The sequence below is a fragment of the Aptenodytes forsteri genome, unplaced genomic scaffold, assembly GCF_000699145.1.
Source record: "Aptenodytes forsteri isolate BGI_AS27 unplaced genomic scaffold, ASM69914v1 Scaffold455, whole genome shotgun sequence".
NCBI lineage: Eukaryota > Metazoa > Chordata > Aves > Sphenisciformes > Spheniscidae > Aptenodytes > Aptenodytes forsteri.
The window spans coordinates 775,903-794,699 of NW_008795914.1; the positions used below are offsets into that span (position 1 = coordinate 775,903).

The 18,797-nt window shown below is 54.0% G+C and overlaps 1 protein-coding gene across 1 annotated transcript in view; it reads left to right on the forward strand.

The window, feature by feature from the left end:
• The window catches only part of BCORL1 (BCL6 corepressor-like 1), a 19,870-nt gene extending 1,875 nt beyond the window's left edge, over positions 1–17,995 (forward strand). Inside the window, exons 2-13 of the mRNA XM_009284615.1 lie at positions 1,479–1,569; positions 1,840–4,416; positions 4,730–4,895; positions 5,141–5,221; positions 5,380–5,802; positions 8,556–8,785; positions 8,898–9,104; positions 9,194–9,360; positions 9,541–9,686; positions 10,630–10,707; positions 15,423–15,576; positions 17,660–17,995. Of these exons, the coding sequence (XP_009282890.1) occupies positions 1,479–1,569; positions 1,840–4,416; positions 4,730–4,895; positions 5,141–5,221; positions 5,380–5,802; positions 8,556–8,785; positions 8,898–9,104; positions 9,194–9,360; positions 9,541–9,686; positions 10,630–10,707; positions 15,423–15,576; positions 17,660–17,936 (4,597 nt within the window). The 3' untranslated portion in view covers positions 17,937–17,995. The remainder of the gene's footprint in view (positions 1–1,478; positions 1,570–1,839; positions 4,417–4,729; positions 4,896–5,140; positions 5,222–5,379; positions 5,803–8,555; positions 8,786–8,897; positions 9,105–9,193; positions 9,361–9,540; positions 9,687–10,629; positions 10,708–15,422; positions 15,577–17,659) is intronic.
• Positions 17,996–18,797: the final 802 nt, after the last annotated feature.

Below are 18,797 nucleotides of genomic sequence, written 5' to 3' on the forward strand. Positions count from 1 at the left end.
ACCCGCACCGCGCCGCAGCCTGCCGCGGCGATCTGGTCTCCCCGCACTAACGACAGTCCTCTTCGGCCTGCTGTGGCCGGGCTGACTTGGGAGGCCAGGCTGGAGAGGGCCCTGTCAAACTGCCGCCGAGGGGGCGGGAGGGCAGGAGCCCCCCCCAGGGGACCGGGCCGTCGCCGGGGCTCGGGAGTGTCAGCGGGGGTTGCCCTGTGGCAGTCGTGAGGCAGCCTGGAGTGGGGTCCCGGCGCTGGGGATAGGGGGGCCCAAGGAGAAAGCTTCCTCCCATAGCTTGTGTCTGTTACTTTGTTGTGAAAGCCTGGGAGGTAGGGGAGCAAATCCAGAAGAAATCACGTCATCAGCAGAAACTAAACTCGAGCTGTTTTATCCTGGCACCAGCAGCTTGTCTAAATGACCCTTAAAGACCAGAGAGTCGTCACCGGGTAAATACTGCTGGGGCAGGAGTGTCCCGGGGCAGGGCACTGAACACAGGAGCGCTGCCTCCTGTCCAGTCTTCTCACAGACCGTAAGGACAGCTGTCTTCTCAGTGCGCCCCATTTCCGTGGAGTTCACAATCCTTATCCTGAATTTAGGCTTTCCGCTCAGGAGCTGTCTTCCAAAGAGGAAGGGTCAAACGTGCAGGCCAGCAGGACATTGCACACCGGGGTGGCTGCAGACACCCGCTGCTCCCATCACGGACAGCTTGAGCCTGAAGAGCTTTGGCGCTGGAGGGAGATCTCCACCTGAGGCTGGAGGAGAGCAGCAGGGCTGGGCTGGGAAGTCCCAGGGCAGGGAGTGAGCGTGGCTGGGAGACAGAGGAACGGGAACGAGGAGGTGCCTGTGGAAGAAGAGACAAGCAGGATGGGGCTCAGAGGAGGATGGGACTGGAAACGTGTGGTGGGGCAGAACGGGAAGCGGAGGGGACAGGAGCCGGTGTGTGGAGCTGGGCTGTGATGCAGCACAGTCAGGGAGGGCTGGGCTGGCCTGTGGTGAGACCTGGGGGGGTCAAAATGGCCGTGGGTAAGGAAGGTGCACAGAGCTGCTGAGCCATTGTCAGGCCTGTAGGAGCTGTAGGGTAAGCATTTATGTGTGAGGAGGTGCCAGTCAGGGAGGGCTGGGCTGGCCTGTGGTGAGACCTGGGGGGGTCAAAATGGCCGTGGGTAAGGAAGGTGCACAGAGCTGCTGAGCCATTGTCAGGCCTGTAGGAGCTGTAGGGTAAGCATTTATGTGTGAGGAGGTGCTATCCAGTGGGCAGAGCTCCGGGAGGGGGAGGAATGCAGTGGACAGGAGTGCTCCTCACCCCCTCAGTCTGCAGTGGCCAGTACCCGCCATGTAACATGTGATGATGAGGAGCTGGTTACCTGAAGCAGGCACGCTTCTTCAGGCTGCCAGCCGCTCTGCTGTCCCATGCGGGGACAGGGAGGGGTAGGATGCTGGGACGGTATCCTGGGGTTTCGTAATGCTGTGTCTTGTTCCTCGGCTAGGAGAGCCCCCCTTTCTGATGAAGAGTCTAAAACGAGCAGCTCCCAGCACTTGGGGTCTCAAGAGTTTTGCGTCAGCAGCAGCCTTTCCAAGGTGAGCTCCTTGCGTGCATGTCTGGGTCCAAGAAGGCCTTTCCCTGACGGAACGGGTCAAGCAAGAGCATCTACCCTAATGGGTCCCGTGGGCTCCTTCTCGAGAGGGGTGCACCTAGGTGCAGTAAGGGCAAAACAGCGCTCTAGTTCAGCAAGAGCTGTTTGCCACTTCTACCTCTGTGTTGTGGGGGGGCTAGAGAGAAGGTCCTGCCTGCTTCGCTAGGAGCCACTTGCACAGCTCTCAGAAACACCTTCTCCCTTCTTGTTGCAGGTGGAGCTCACAGCAGTCAGCGGTGGTGGCAGCAGTGCCCAGGGGCTGGATGCTGATGGCAAGGTGGAGGAAAAGCTTGGGCCCAAACTGGAAGAGCAGCCACCTGATCCCAACCCAAACCCAGAGTGTGCGGGACAGACTGTGAAAGATGATGCCCTGGGCCCTCTGGCAAGCCAGGGGGATGGCAGAGGGCAGGAGCCCGCAATCCCCAGAGCTGCCGAGCAGGAGAGCAGTGGTGCTGATGCTGCCTGGACACCTGCAGATCCTCACAGTGACAAGCAGGCTGATGCTCCTCCAGCCTGCTCCGTGGCTCCAGAGATCGAGCCTGCCGGGAAGGAGAAAACCACCCCAAGCACTGGAGCACAAGGGCCAGGCGTGCTGGCAGAAGGGACATTGTCTGTGGTTGTCTCCAGCTGCAACACCTCTGCCTCCACTCCTGCTACTTTTACTTTGAACAGAGTGTGCTTTCCCACATCTCAGGCCCCTGCTATGCAAAAAATGCCCCTGTCCTTTCAGGCTGGGGCAGTTCTGAGCCCGAGCCAGTCGCTGGTGTACATCCCACCACCCAGCTGCGGGCAGCCGCTCAGCGTGGCTACACTTCCAGCCACCTTGGGGGTCTCCTCCACACTCACCCTCCCCGTCCTGCCTTCCTACCTACACGAGCGTTGCCTGCCGGGCATTATCGCTTCCCCAGAGTTGCGCTCCTACCCCTACACCTTCTCCGTCACCAGACCCTTGGCTTCAGACGCCAAAGTGGTGTCTGTGGAGGTGAATCAGCTTAGCTGCCCTTCGCCCTCAGGCGGAAGCGGTGCCCAGGCTGCTGCCGAGGGCGCTCCCCCGTCCACCGCTGGCCCTTCCCTCTCATCCAGCCAGCCTCCGCTGGCAGCATCGTGTGGGAGCGCTGCTCCCTCTTCTGGCACCGGTGCGCATGCCAGAGCCCCGGCCGCTCCCGAGCCGCACGCACCGGGGGCTGCCACTTCACTCTCTCCTCTGAAGTCCCCTCCACAGCTAGAGCGTGAGATGGTCTCCTCTCCAGAGTGCAGCGAGATGCCTCTCGATCTCTCCTCCAAGTCCAATCGTCAGAAACTGCCTCCACCCAGTCAACGCAAAACACCTCCTATGCCCATCCTCACACCTGTGCACACCAGCAGCAAAGCGCTTCTCACCACAGTCTTGTCCAAGTCCCAGCGCACGGCCCAGACTACGGGCAGCAGCGTCACCTCATGTCTTGGCACCACCCCTCCCTTAGTCATCTTCCCCGAGTTCCTGCGCAACGGTGAGCAGGGCTCCTGGGTGAAGAACACCACGCTCATCAGCACCATTCCAGGCACCTATGTTGGCGTTGCCAACCCGGTGCCTGCCTCGCTGCTGCTCAGCAAGGACCCTGGTGTGAGCTTCAGCAGGGACCCGCGCCACCTTCCCAAGCAGGAGCCTATTTCTATCATCGATCAGGGAGAGCCTCGCAGTGCTGGGGTTCCCTGTGGGAAGAAAGCCAACCAGGTCAGCACAGAAGGACAGCAGGATCCTGCCAGGAGACTTCTTCATGGCAGAGTTGCTCCAGGAGCTCCTTTGTGTCAGTCCAAGGACATCTCCACCTGGAATCCCGGCCAGGGAAGTGTATACCCACGATGCCCTGTGAATGGAAAACCTTCCAATCCTCAGCTTCTGCCTCTTGGCTGGTCTCCTTATCATCAAACCCCCCTGCTTTCAATTGGCATCTCCACAGCAGGGCAGCTGCCCCCAAACCAGAATAGCTCCTGCAAGCCAGCTGGTGCAGGTGAGCTCCCGACATTCCCAAGTGTGCAGCCCACAGAGTCCAGCACAGCCGCCCAGAGCCTGCCCGAGGGGCTGCCCAGGCTCCCACCTCAGGAACGGGAAGCTGCAGCCAAGAGCAAGAGCTGCCGGGCTTTGCCCAAGCTCTACGAGGAACAGGCCAATCCAGTCCCTTTGGATGCAGGTCCATCTCTTCAGAACAGTGCTTTGGATGTGAAAGAGGGGAAGGGGAAGCTGGACAACCCTCAGAAGAGTCAAGAGTGTGATCAACCAGAGGCTGACTCCAGTAAGGAGGGCAATGCACAGACTGAGGCTCCTCAGGGGAGCTGTAGCCTCAAACAGTTGGATGCAAGGCCTAAAAACCAAGTGTTAGCGGCATATTTGTCACACGATCTGCCCACGGCTGGGCAGCAGAGCCTGCGAATGATTTCAGAGGTGCCCACTGTGCCCATGGAGAGTCAACACAAGGAGCTGGGCTGCGAAGGCTCCCAGGAGCCACCAGCTGCAGAGCCCCTCCAGTGCGTCCGTCAGGTGGATCTGTGCAGGGTCAAGAAGGAGCGAGTGGAGTGTGACATGTCATTTACTTCTGTGACTTGCCTGCGAGCTGGGACTGCTCCCCAGGCCTTTGCTGAGGTCAAGCTCAAAGGAGCAGGCCAAATCAAGCAAGAGGGCAGCGTGCGCTGCAAGTCCAAGCGGCAGCATGATGGGGACACCAGGCAGGCCCGCAAGAGACTGAAGTGCCAAGCCCAGGACGGCGAGGAGTCCCCAAGCAAATCGGGGAGCCGGAGCGTGCATGGCCGGAAGGTGAGTGGGACAGGCTGGGACTGTTGGGTAATGGCAAAGGTTAGCAGGTGAGGTTGGGGGTGATGAGGGAGCTCTCACAGGGGAGGGCAGCTGAGTGCACAGGGCTTTCCACCCATGCTCTTTGGCATTACCTGGCAGTGGATTAATGTACCCATGCCTGCAGGTTATCTAGAGCAAAAATGGATCTGGGGTGTCAGAAATGCTGGAGGGCTCCAGCATGATGAGTGGGAGGCAGCGTTTTGTCCCTTCTCCTTTGCTACTCCAGCTCAGTCAGTCGGCAGCTCAAGCTTCAGTCTGTGCCCTCTATTCACAGTGGCGAAAACACCATGACAATCCGCATGAACTCAGCAAGCGAGAAGGCCGAACCGGCCTGGGATCAGTGAAGGATCACAACAGCCTCAGGGTAAAGCGTAAGCGCAGGAGGCCAGCGAAGACGGAGTTCCCATCTCCGGCGCACCGCGGGGACAGCCACGAGGAAGGTACTCTTGTGAATGGCAATGTGTTCTTGTGGGGTCAGGCTGCAGCGGTTCCGGTCGCCCTGATGCCTGTGGGGCCAAACCGCTGCTCCCCCGAAGCTGAATGGCCTCTGGAGCTAGTGGCTTCCCATAGCGGGTTGGGATCCAAAACAGAGCTGCAGCATGATGCTGGACTGCCCTTCCCAGGCCAGCAGACGTGTGTGCACAGATCTGTGGCGTGTTTTCTCAAGGCTCAGTTTTCCCCACAGGTTACCTTGAGAAGAAGTCCAAGAACAACTTTCGGGATTTCATTCCGGTGGTGCTGAGCAGCCGGACGCGCAGTCAGTCAGGTGAGTTGGTGCCAGGGGACCCAGGTGGAAGTCCTGGGTGGACTGTGAGTGTTTCCCTGTTTCGTTGGCCTTGTGCCTGTCTTCTGTCCTGCCTTGCAGGGTTTTTCTTGTAGATACTCTTGGCTTTTTTGTCAGCTAGAAATCCCGCTTTCTTGCAGGAAGCGCCGCTGGCTCTTCTGCTGGCGTGACAGGAGAGTGTGATGTGACTGGTCAGGAGATTTTACCGTTGCTGGAGGAGGATCAGGAAGAAGAGGAGGAGGAAGAGGAGGAGGAGACATCCTTGAAACGTCGCAAGCTGCGAAAATCCCACAGGACATCACGCTATCACAGTCGCAGGGCCAGGGACAGGTCTCTGTCCGAGAGGAGCAGCTGTTACACGAGGAGGACCCGGGAGCTGCCCTGGAGAGTGGAATCACCCAGGCAGCTGTGGGAGCCCAATGAGGAGGAGGAAGATGACAGCCACATCAAAAGGAAGAAAAGGAGACGGCAGAAAAGTCGGAAATACCAGACAGGGGAATATTTGACTGAGCGAGAGGAGGAGCGAGCGGGCTACCCCCATAGGAGGCGAAAATCCAAAGCAGGTACAATCTGGGAAGGGGTTTCTGGTACCGGGCTGGGGATCACCATGGTTTTTTTTTGTTTTATTGCTTTTTTTTGTTGTGTGTGGGATTTTGGGGGGGGGGTTGTTTTTTGGGGTTTTTTGTAATGATGAAACTCCATCATTATTAATGGCTTGATGTCCACAGCATGGGCCACTTCAATTGATCAGCTCTTCTTTCAAAAATATTTACAGTAAATTTCGGAGTAGGAAACAGCAGCTTATGTGGCTAATTAGATACTGATCTTACCCTCAGATTAAGACAAAGGGCGTGGGAAAATGAGAATCGGACGAGGTAGCACAGTGAAATATTTCTGGACAAGCATGGGCCCCTGGGAGTAGTGTTCAGCATTCCTGGCTAAAGCAGAGAGACATGGAGCCATCACAATCCAACTGGGCTTCTTTATGCTTTGTCTTGCTTTATTAAGGCAACTTGCAAGCTTGCACCAGGGAGCACAAGGGCGAGAGGATTAACAAAGCTAGAGTGTCTGCAAGAGATGGAGGAATCCCCCTCTGTGGTTCCTATTTGCAGCTTTGCTAGGGGGAGAACGCTGTGCCACCTGCCTGTGTCCTGCTCACTGCTCTACCTCTGCTCTTGCGTTTTCTCCCGTGACTGCCCAGACCATGTGGTCAAAACTAAATCTGTGATGTGCGTTTCCCTGAGGTTTAGCAGTCTCTGTGGTCCCTCCTCTCTGTCCGTGCAGGGGCAGTTTGAGGCTGTTGGAAGTAAGGCTGGGATTCATCCCGCAGCGCACAGATGTCTCTGTGTGTGCTGACAGCTGGCTGGTAGCTTGTAGCTGTGTCCAAGTGTCCCACAGGTAACTTCTGTCAGGGTCGCAGCAGAGCATGTCCGAGCCACAGTGTTGGGGGAAGCACTTCTGCCAGCCCTCCATACGCTTGGGCCTTTCTCTTGGAGGTGATGTAGTGGATACGGACCTGTTTCCTTCTGCCACATTGGTGCTCAGATCGACAGTCCTCAGGAGAGGCTGAGATGCTGCTGAGGCGCTGTGAGTAGTAGAGATGGCCGCTATCCTCCCACCAGCTGATCTCTCAAGCTATGTTTCTGCTCTGGCACAGTTTTACACGGTAAAAGTAAAGTTTCTGATGGGCTTCCTGGCAACTTCGCAGTTCAAGGGCGCTCTCAGACTGTCTCCCACGGACGCCTGTTCCAAACAGAGCCTGAGAAGGAGGTTTGAGTGTAGCAGCATTTGGGAGGGTTTTCTCCAGGAGCTTTACCACACATCTTAAGAGTGTCTGTCTTCTGTCCAGAAGCCAGTTTCCCTCAGGGACTGCTTGCTCAGCCCTCAGATGGGTGAGTTTCTGTATTTTGGATTCAGAAGTTGCAGCCTAGAGCCGTTGCTGGCTTTGGAGATGAGGACCTGGGCGTTACAGTGGCACTGTAAGCTGGCTGGCAGCCAGAGGGGGGACAGGGGGCCAGCCCACGTGCTTGGAGAAAGCAAAGTTTGAAAATTTTGGCCAAACCCATTTTTCTGTGCAAGATCCGTGGCCCCTGCTTCCTAGCAATAGCAAGACATAAATGAAAGTTGTGTGGTGCTTGATGTGGAGAATCTAGAGTCTCAGCATGACGTGGAAGCTGAAGATGCTGCTCCTGGAGACCTACAAAACCTGCCTTGGTACTGGAGGCAGCAGTGTCCCTAACAGACGTAAAGTTTTGTTGCTGGAGTTTATCCTCTTGATCCCTTGAACTAACCCACTGGCGCATCTCCTAGCTGTTCACCTAGAAATGAAGCAAAGTCTTCGTTCCCAAACAAACTGCTCAAAGCTGTGGAGAGAGCCAGGCTTGAGAGACTCAGACTCTGCAAAGCTGTGTACAGATGCCTCCTCCGTCCTTTGGTCTGCACAGGGCTCTTCCTTTGTAACCTATTTTATTCCAGCACTGATCATCTGCACAGAGGGAGGTGTACGGCATCGTACAAGTCCAGGCGGTTATTTGTTCACAGGGCTTTACTTTCTCGTTCCATACTTTGTTTTCCCGTTGCTGTTGTGCCCTTGCTACGGGATGTTGCTGTTTCAGAGAAGCAGAGCGCCTGTCCTTGCGCGATGCACGGGGCTCCGTAATGAGCAACCCTGCAGCTCTGTATAATGCAAGGAAGAAAAGACTGGATTTCCCTTGAGGCATCCTGGTACTTCCTACCTGCATGTATATTAATTGAAACTTTAATGTGCTACTTAACTTAAGGGGAAGATGTGAGAGGGCAAGGCAGGGTCTGGTTTTGTAGGCAGCAAAACAATGACTGTTCACTGGCATCTTGAAGGGGATACCTCCTGCATTTTCTGTCTCTCAAGGGGCATCCCACGTGAGTCCTGCTCAGCCTTGCAGGTAGGGGAGCGCACCGTATGGCAGCATGCAGTTACCAAACTACTGGGAAGCGTGCTGACAAGCTGGACTGTTTCGTACTGGATTCCCTGTCAGACCTAAGTAAAAGCCTTAGTCAGTTGTGTGCAAGCCCCAGCTCTCAGTAGGCTTGGCCTTTCCAGACCAGGATGGCTGACTGTCGTTTGGGCATCTTGTATCCATGCTGAGTCCGTCCCTGATGGGTAGAATCTGCAGATTCACTCTGCTTTTACTTACTGGAGTGTCTCCGCCGTGGGTCTGGATTTCTGGATGAGCAGCCATCAAAGATGGGCAGTTTGGTTTGCCTGGTGGCAGAGATCTGGGTTGCTGGCCTTCGGTGCTGTACCTACAGAAGCTCCTCATTCCTATTTCTCCTTTAGATTTTAGGTACCGGAAGCAGAAGGAGTCTGTGCAGGGTAAAGGCACAGAGCTACGACTGAGGAGCAGGCTTTCCCCATCCCCCCGAAAATCTCAAGGACGCCCAGACTTTCGGAATGGCTTTTTCCTGGAGCACTCAGACAGCTCTCCCGTCCAAGAAGAGCTAGAGAAACCATCAGGAAAACGCAAATGTAAAACCAAACACCTGGCAGGGATCTGTGACGAGGGGAAGGTATGGCTTAGGCTGATGAGGGGAACATGCCTGGGGAGAAGAGAGAGAAGGGGACTCCTGTTAGTAAGCCATGGCCACATGTGCCAAGGAGTTGCATTCCTTTCTTTTCCAGGGGAAAGGCTGCTGGAACCAGCCCAAAATGAACCCTCTGAAGAAGCCCCAGGACTTGTGGACACTTTGTAAGTCCCGTCGGGTCAGCCCAGGGAGTTCCCCTGAATTGCCGATGGCCCAGAACATTCCTCCTGGAGCTCGGCGGCTGATTGTGAACAAAAATGCAGGGGAGACCCTTCTGCAGCGAGCAGCTCGCCTGGGCTACAAGGTGAGTTTTGGTGCCTTTTGCTGCTTTGTCCCCTGCGCTGCCTTGTCTGCGTTTGTGTGTAACCAGGCCTGCAATGATCTTTCCTGTAGGATGTAGTGCTCTATTGCCTGCAGAAAAAGAGCAGTGACGTGAACCATCGTGACAACGCTGGCTACACAGCTCTGCACGAAGCCTGTGCACGAGGCTGGATCGACATCCTCCACATTCTGCTAGAGCACGGTGCCAACGTGAACTGCAGTGCGCAGGATGGCACAAGGCAAGCCAGTGAGAGGGGAGCACCTGGGGAAGCACTGAGAAGTGTGGGGGCAGGGAGCAGGGCGTGTTTTTCAGGATGAGCTGTAGGTCATCACTGGATTTGTCTTAACCCAAAACAGAGCATTTGCTTTGCAAACTCTTCCAGTCCCTTCTTTTTCTGCCAATGCTTCTGTCCTTGCAGGCCTGTCCACGATGCAGTAGCAAATGACAACCTGGAAACCATGTGGCTTCTACTCTCCTATGGTGCTGATCCCACTCTGGCCACTTACTCTGGGCAGACAGCTGTGAAGCTGGCCACCAGTGAAGTGATGAAGCGCTTCCTCTGTGGTAGGTGCCAGGCCTGGGGGTGGCAGTGTTTCCATCCTTCCTATCTGGCAGCATACGGGACCAAAGCTGGGTGTCAAAGGGTTTAGAAGTGCTTGAGCAGCAGGTGACTGAATAATTTTAGCTCTGTCCTGTCATGCGTGTGTGTTTTTACCACCCAATCTTTAATTATAGATTTGTATATTGTTTTCCAAATAAGATACAGGTCACTTTTCAGTCTTTAATGTGCAAGGAGATGGCAATGCTGTGGTCACACAACTAAAGACAGTGCTGTGCATGAGGCGTGGAGACACTGTTCCGCAGTTCCCGGTTCTACTGCATAACCTAAGTGAACATAATTTTGCTGCCAAGTAATGATGCCTTCTACTCGAAAACAGCTCTGCCCAAATGCTGCCTGTCTGCCGTTATTGGAAAGGACCATTTTGGATCCCTATGACCAAGAGTGAAGCGTGCCCACTTTCTGCACTGTTTGTGTAGAAGCAAGATGAGTGTTGTGGCTTCTACACAACAGCAAGGAAGAGACAGCTAGAGTAGCGGTGGTTCCCAGATAGATAGAAAGCAGAAAATCTCCAGTGTTGAAGAAATCTTGTTTGCCAGCTGTCTGTCTGTGCTCTTCAAGGCTCAACTGAACATGCAGGTGTTGGAGATGTAATTTTGAACTCAAGACAACCCTAAGAACCTTTCTTTCCAACCTACTTAGTGTTGTCAGTTGTTTTCCTTTTTCAGCTTCTATTTCACGTCCTCAGGCCTGGGATCATGTTGTCCTCTCCTGAGTGCGGGTACCCTTCTTGCAAGTTATGGGTCAGCTTTTGCCATAATGCCTGACTGCAAAGTGGGGAAAAGCAGCAGAGGTGAAGTGGCTCACCCAGGATGAATGGATATGCATGCCAGGATCATGCTTTGACCAGTAAATAAGCATTAACCCCCTCAATTTTTTTTTCTTTAGATTACCTTTCGGATCTCCAGGGGCGCACTGACGGAGATCCTCGAACAGCATGGGACTTCTACAGCAGTTCTGTACTAGGTGAGTGCAGCCTATGCCATTTCGTTTGCAGCAGCAGAGCAGAGAGAGGTAATGCTAGGTCACGACACATCATTCACTCAGGTCTGTCTGTGTCCCTCCCAACTCACGTCTTAGATAGAGATCTTGCCGTAACGTCACCTGCTGGGAGACGCTCCTGAAAGGGACTTTTTCTTTGGGAAGCTGCATGTGTGGATCCCTCCAAGAAGGCTGAACGCAGCGTGCAAGACTAGACTCCAAGTGCTGCTGGTGATTCCTGAGGGTCTTTGGGTATCGATCCCGGAGCATGTTATCCTTGTAGCAGCTCTTGTTACTCCCCTGCTAACCAGTCATCAAGATAAAACCAAGGAAGGCAGAGGACATACTTATCCCTTCAAGGTGTAGAAGTCTTGAACTTCCAGATTCCCAGAGCTGCCCATCCCTCTCCTCTGCTTTGGAGGGGAAGCGTTCGTCTGGGAGGAGGTCCTCTTCTTACAACGCCAGGCATTTCCCAGTGAAGGCATGACTTGTACCTTTTACTGTCACTTCCTGAAAATTGTGGTTACCAGCTTAGAAGTGTTCTTGAAACGATACAGGCACAAGGTCCACGAATTGTTCACCCTGTTGCTCCAGTTCCCCCAGGGTCCATGAATGAAGATGTTCTGGATCTAGCCGTGGGCCCGTGGCAGACTGCAGAGTCCCTCCCAACCACTTCTGAGACAGCAGATCATCACTCTCAAGCCCTTCGTAAAGACTTGGATTATTTACATTGGCAAGCTAAAAGGCTGTTGATTTTAGTTGCTCACCTCCATCATTTCCGACATCCTTCTAGAAATGAAAAAAATCAGATAGGTATGGAAGGGTGCTATTGGTAGGGGACTTATCCTTGGAGGACCCTGATGTCTATTCATTTCAGAACAGAAGAAATTCTGTACTCCTAAGAACGCTTTGTTCGTAGGCTTTTGCACCTCAGGCATGCCAAGGAAACTGTTCAAACCACAGCCGCCTTCCTCTGAATTTCTCACTCTTGAAGCTATCACAGTTCTTTAAGAAGAAGCCTCTTTACCACAAGAAAAATAGCTATTCTTTGACTGTAATATTTTTAAAGTAAAGATATTACCCCTTTCGATTTATCACTGGTTCCCACTTGGATTTCTCTGATAAACAAGGAAGGAAAATTGTGTGTGGTTTTGTGGGTAGGAGAGATTGATTCTCTTCGGTTACTACAGCACGCCGAGTTCTTGGTTACCCAGAGAGCTTATGTGCTTGAGTTCTAGTATCTGCTTATGTCCCGTTCATCAGTGTCCTTTCCTCTTGAAGATCCTGGCATGGGGTTGTAGACTGCCAGTTCTCATACCCTCTAGGAGACCCGCTGCCACACGCAAGTAATTTAGAAATGTGCCATCTTGTTTTTCATATACCCTAATGCCTGAAGAGAAACGAGTGGATCTTGGAAAAGCAAGCCGATTGTGTTGCGTTCAAATTAGCTGCTTGTTTCAGTTCTTTCATTTCCGTATCCCTCGGCTTGTCTTGAAAAATCTTGTCTTGCATCGTGCCTTCCCACATTTCTGTCCTTCACCACTGCAGGCAAAAAGAAAGGGATTATTTTTTTCAGTAAGCAAACCATCACTGACTCTTTTGGTGTTTCTTGGGGGGATGGAGGGGTATTGGGATGCCATCAGTGATGGCAGTTCACTGCTCACAAGGGCCTTGCAGAGACACTTGGCTAATGCATGGAAAATCTCCACAGGGCGTGCTGGGGACTGCACTTCTTTTCCTTCCCCTGGGCCTTAGTTGAGCTTTTCAGAGTATTTCTTCATTTGAGGGTGGAAAAAGACTACCTTCTCTGTTAAACACATCCTACCTCTTCCAGTGGGACTTCACGCTAAACCCTGGCCACTGTGGATGTGTCTCTACTGGGTCTCTGTCATTCACATGGTGCCATCTGTCAGGTTTTGTCTTCCTTCTCTCCTGTGCTACCTGAAGTTGGTTAACAAGCCAGACAAATCCCACGTTGATCTGCCTGTACCCTTCCCTAGAAATGTCATTTCATCCTTGCTGCAGTGGAAAGATCCTTCCAGTGTTGGTTGGGCCGATGCTTGCATCTCAGGTGCTTCAGACTTTAACAGGTACCTCTGCACAGCACTTGGGAGAACATAGGTTCCTCCCAGACATGAGAGTGGTGATCCCTGGAGAAATGTCAGCTACACAAAGTGTTCTGAAACCCCATGGCTTTTGTCTTGCTTGTGGGATATTTCTGTTTCTGTCTCGGAGAGAGGACGGCAGAGATCCCAAGCTGAAGCACCACCGCGCTGCTGTCAGAGGGTCAGTCACACTGCCCCTCCTTTCGCCCCTCTGCGTGGAGCATTCCCAGTGCTGCCCTTGACGCTGCCTTTGGGGGGCTGCGTGGCAAGTTGCGGCAAGGAACTAACCCAGCTGGGAAGTAATCCTTTATCCTGCCAGGTCTGTTTTCAGCGAGCACAGAAGGGGACCTTCCTTTTCATCCACACCTAGATCAGCTTACAGCAGTAGTGAAATGGCAGCGTTAGACCATTGTCACATGTCTTTGCCAGGCACTACTGCAGGACACTGACTGAGCCAGCAAGGAAGAGCAAGATGCCCAAACCTGAGACAAGGGGCTGGTTTCTTTACAGTGGCGTTTACCGAGTGTTTTGAAATGGGCCCTTTTGGCTCAGTTACCTTCAGCAGTCACCTTGGGACAGCAGGAGCAGATATTCCCCAGGGCAGGGAAGTACCTGGGTCTGCTCTGGAGTAACTGAGCTGCTCCCAGCTGTCACAGGCAGCAAACCAGCTCAGCAGAAAACAGTTCTCCTCCTTCAGTGGTTCAGTCCTCCAAAGTTTCCCTTTCCATCAGATCCACCAGCTGAAGCACAAAACATTGCATGTCCCTCAGGGTGGAGGAGAAGTCTCAGGCTCCCGCTCGATCTGTTTCTATTCTTTGAGGCAGGAATGTTGTCCACATTTTCCTTTTGGTCTGCAAATCTCTGGGGACCAAAAGATAATGGGAGAAGTCGGGGTGTGGGATCTCTGAGGTCCGAGTATGGTAAAGTCATCAGCGTCTTGCACTTCGTGCTACTGTAGTTCCAGATACGAAGTCCCACTCCAGGGTTTTGTTCTACACCTGGGACTAGCATTGTTGCGCCTGATTGTCTCCCTGTTACTCTGCGGTTGTACAGGATGTTCCTGTTCTTGTCGCAGCCTTCACTTGGGCTAGCAGAGAGGACTGAGTGAGGAGAGTTTTCAGGATAGATGTTGGACCATATTGTTGCCACATTAAATGCATTTAATTCTTTTTTCCTGGGTTGCTCAAGAAATTTGAGTTTTTTCAGTGATGGCATCTGAGCTTTGCCTAGCAGTGATATCAGACCAATATTCATGTCACTTATTTTTGTCCTATTCTACAATAAGTTTTGAAGATTTAAGCACTCTGTTTTTCTGTTTCTTAGGGATTTTTTTTTTCCTTGCCAGGACTAAGAAATTATTTCTTTTTTTTTCTTGAGACCTTGTTTGAGCCCATGTCTCCTGTCATCTGCTGTTGTTTCTCTATTAAAATAACATTCTTGCTGGGTGCTGCGTTTATTCGTAGAGCAGTATGGTGCGTGGAGCTTTCTCATGCAGCACACCATAAGATTTTTTTGCAGACTTTTCTGTCGTGCGTGGTGTTGAACTTTTGCATGATTGGTTTATTTGCTCACCAGCACATTTGGTCTGACTTCTCTCTGTAGAATCTAAACTCTATTTTCTGGAAGTTTTTGGAGTTATACTGTATTATCTCATCAGGACAAAACCACTCTGCAAACCCAAGACTATTCATGCCTCTTAATAATAAAATCCAGGCAGCAAGCTGTTTTTCAACAGGTGCTTTTCAGATAGGTGAATAGTAAATTTAACTGTCCTTAAATGGTTTATGGATCAAGTGTGTTCCATCTCCTGTGGAAGCAAATCCTGCTGGAGCTCAGATACCTCCTGGAACAGCCAGCTTTAAGCCAGAAATCTGTGGGGCGGATTCTCTGAAGTCATGCTTATCGTTTGGTTGTATTAGCCTCTAGATCTGCCGCACAGTTTGGTGGCACAGCGTTGCAGTCCTTATTTAGACACAGCTGCTGGCACGCACCTCTAGGTAACCTGCTGACAGTTGTCGAGAGTGGGATCTGGGTGGAGAAGTACTCAACGAGCAGAGCGCAGTGCCTTCCTTTATAGGATCTGTGCAGACAAAGCATCCCGTACATCCACCTCCTTCCTCTCCGGCGCAGGTTCTTCCAGGCTGAGGACAGCTGTGCCGGCAAAGGGGAGGGGGCTGAGGCTGTTTCAGGGAGAGTCTGGGGATCAGCGTGTGGTTGACCCAAGAAAAGATTGCCAGTCGAAGTGGCTCATTCTGCAAGCAGGCAGTGCCTCGTCTCACGTGCGGGATCAGTGTAAACTTGAAGGTTGCTGCTATGACATAAGATGTTCTTTCTACCTGACCCGGTCACCGGGTGGAGTCTCGCTGTGCAGCGCAGCCGGCGCTCACTCAGAGTTTCTCTGAGACGAGGGGCTGGAAGGAGAGCAGGAGGAGCCCCTGGGACTGGGCTCTTGAAGTTGCTGTGACGTTGTGGGAAGGTGCACACGAGATTGCGGTGGCAGCTGGTCCAGCCGGGCAGAGCTGTTCCCCAGGGAGGGATGAGCACTGGCTGGTGTGAAACTGCGAGCAATGCCAACGTCTGTTTTGCTTGTTGCAGAGGGGAAAGACAGCATTGGATGCGATCTTCTGCTCAACCCTCCAGGAAGTTCAGACCAGGAGGAAGAGGAGCAAGAAGCAGACAACTTCATGTTTGAGTTCTCAGACAAGCCACTGCTTCCCAGCTATAACCTCCAAGTGTCAGTCTCTCGGGGGTGAGTGTCTTTTTCTGGAGCAGAGAGCATTTGGGTGACATTAATGCTGGGGTGGAGGGGGCGCTCACAGAACAGAACCCTTGAGCTCGTGAGGATAGCAGCAGTACAAGAAAGCCTTAGGCTGTCCTCCAGGTGAGGGATAACATGAAATCTTCATTTATGGAAAATTCATGCCTGCCTGAGAAACTTTGAGAGCCCAAGCTGACTGCGTGCTAAGGAGACAGGCCATATAGAGTTGCGCTTGTGTCCTGTAGGTCTCAAAGCACTCCTCCAAAGGAGTAGATACCTTTATCCCTGTTCTGCAGGTAGAGACACGGAGGAATGGAGCTATTGCAGCTTCCCCAGGAGGAGCAAATTGCTGCTGCTGAGGCAGTAACATGCCTCTTGTGGCACGCTCCCCATCATACACCATCTCATGATGAAGCATTGGATAGTCTCTTTTTCAGAAAATGTGAGTGTAGAAACCACACTTTGTAAGCCCCAAGTCAGAGAAGCAAGTGGAAGATGCGGGGTAAGATGGAATTTGTTTGACTGATTCTCAGAAGTCCACCTCTGAGGTGGTCACCTTGGTCTCTTGTTGCAGTCAGGAAAGACTTGACAGCAGGATTTATCCAGACGAGGGCAGGCGAATGTCAGGCTGAGATGAACCGCTGGGTGCAACCGATCAGCTCTCCAGTGACTGTGGAGGAAGCTGGGGGGGCACTGAGATGGGCACTCCTGCGGTGTAGATGTGCTTAGAGAAGTCCCAGCCTGGGATTCGTTGGCTGGCTGGCACAGCACAAAGCCTGTGAAGTCCTTCAGTCCCTGTTTCCTTTGTCTTGTGCCCCGGAGTTAATGAAAAGAGGAGAAAGACTGAGGGACTACAGGTGACGGAGACCTATACATGGGGGAACCAAGCAAGGAAAGACCCCTTTGGTTTAAGAAAGGACTTTGTTTTAAAACAAAACTGAGAAGCAGCACAGGTAAAGCCAAAAAGATATTTGTTTTTGTGTTGGCTGTCCGGTGCCTGCTGTTCTGTACCACGGGTGGTCACAGCCCCAGCATCCCAGTCACAGACGGCAGCATGTCAGTCACTTCAGCTCCTTGAGGTTAAGAGCAGCTTGTGTGTATCTTAGGTGATTATTTTCCTTCAAATCAGGATTAGAGATACTGGGTCGAAGGCAGGGCCTTGCAGGAACACAGTCAGTGTCTGGAGATGTGCGGCTCTCGGGGTCCCGCTCCTCGTGTTCCTGCAGAGCTCTGGCTGTGCGACGGCAGGGGAAGCACCGCTGCACCGCTTGGGACAGACCCGTCCGTCCTCAGTGAGCAGGAGGGTGTAGTCAGGGGTCTCCCCGTGCAATCCCGCTGCACGGCCAGACGCGTTCTGCTGCTGTGCGGTGTCCCTGTGCCGTGCCTGTCAGGAAGCCTCCCTCTCTTCTCCCTCTGTTGTTGCTCCTAGCCCCATTTTTCTCCAGCGATGGTCAGCAGCAGCTTGCATTGCTGGGTCTGAGTAGATTGTTTCCCCTCCACCATGGGGAAGGCTAAATCGGGTCACAGCACTGGAGCAGTCCTCCCTTCTCCACCTCCTGTGACACCGTGGCTATTGCATTTGCTTGGACTGCAGGGGGGGGAGAAAGGCGACTTGGAAGAGGCAGCAACAAAAGTGCTACTTTTCTGTTTAGCGAATTTCCGAGCCTGCCAATTTCTGCCCATCCAGAGGGACACGTACAGCGCCCAGGAGAAATGGCCGGGCGGGAAATGGAGCCTCTGGTGTGGCTTATCGCTGGGTGGGGATGCTGCCGGGACACCTTTTAAGGCGTAACTTTCACACCAATGTCCCTGTCTTGCTTTGCGTGCTTTAAAAAGATGTGACCTGCAAAGCAGCAATCGTCAAACCCAGGCGCGTCTGTGAGCCGAGGTCCCGTACGCGTGGTCTGTCCAGACCCTGCAGAGGAGGACCACGTGGAGAATAGTGCCCGGACCTCACCGGCAGCGCTGCGTCGAGGGGAGGGCCAGCGTGCCGGCAGCTGGGAGGCGGTGAGGTGGGTGACGTGCCTGCGGACCCCTCCGCCCCTAACCCGCCATCCTCTTGCCGTCCTCGCAGGCCCTGCAACTGGTTCCTCTTCTCCGACGTGCTCAAGCGGCTGAAGCTGTCCTCCCGCATATTCCAGGCCCGCTTCCCGCACTTGGAGATTGCCACGCTGCCCAAGGCGGAGTTCCAGCGCCAGGTCTCTCTCAGCCAGGTGCTGGCGCAGGAGGAGGTGCAGGAGAGCCCCGAGCCGGCGCAGGGCGCTGCAGAGACAGTGGAGCTGGTGCACTACGAGCCCGAGCTGCTGCAGCTGCTGGGTTCGGCGGTGGAGTACCAGGCCTGGAGCAGCTGACGGGGACAGATGGCTCCCTGCATCACGAGGCAATAATAAGGACCAACGGGAAGCAGCCCTCTCAGCGCCAGCAGCAGGGACCCGAGTCTTTGGCCAGCCAGCCCTCCTCTCCTCAGGGTCTCCTCCAGCTGGGGAGAGAGGGCCCTTGCCTCCAAGGACTTCCCAGGGTCCCTTGGCGGCGAGCAGCAGCGGTTGCAGCCGTCAGCCCCATCCAGCTACGGCGGGCGCTGAAGCCCTCTCCACGGGGCTGCGTGAGCCGGAGCTCGTGGGGCAGCGGCGGCTCCGGCTCCACCGAAGCGAGGGGTGGTGGGTGCTGCTGCCCCTCCCCGCCTGACCCCATGGAACTGCGCCTCTCTGTTTGCCCTCCCCCTCCCAACGTCTTCCATAGTATTTATTTAATTAGTATTTAATTTGTAATGTTTCCTTTGGTTTTGCTGAGTCTGTATCACTGTGACGGTGAGCTCCGGGCTGGGGGATGAGGGCTTCCTCCGGCCCCTCTCCAACACTCCCCTGGAACAGCCAGCCCCTGAGCCGCAGACCCAGGGGGGTCACGGCCCTCGAGGGCCAGGCTCTTGCACCTCGGCCGAGAGCCTGGGGACAGTCACTTCCCTTAGCTTTGGAGCTGGCTTCTGCTGAAGGCGCTCACCCGCCAGCTGAGAGCCAGCCCCGCTGCTCCGTCCTCTCGCCGGGCTCCTTCCTGCATCTCATTCGTGCCGCTGCTCCCGCTCCCCGGCGGCCGTCGCACGGGCAGGCGCAGCCCGCGGCCCCCCAAGCGCACCCCACGCTTCCCGGCAGCTTGTCCCCCCGCCCCGGGGTCTCTTGCCACTGCAGAAGCCCCCTCCTTGCCCTGCGCCGGTGCCC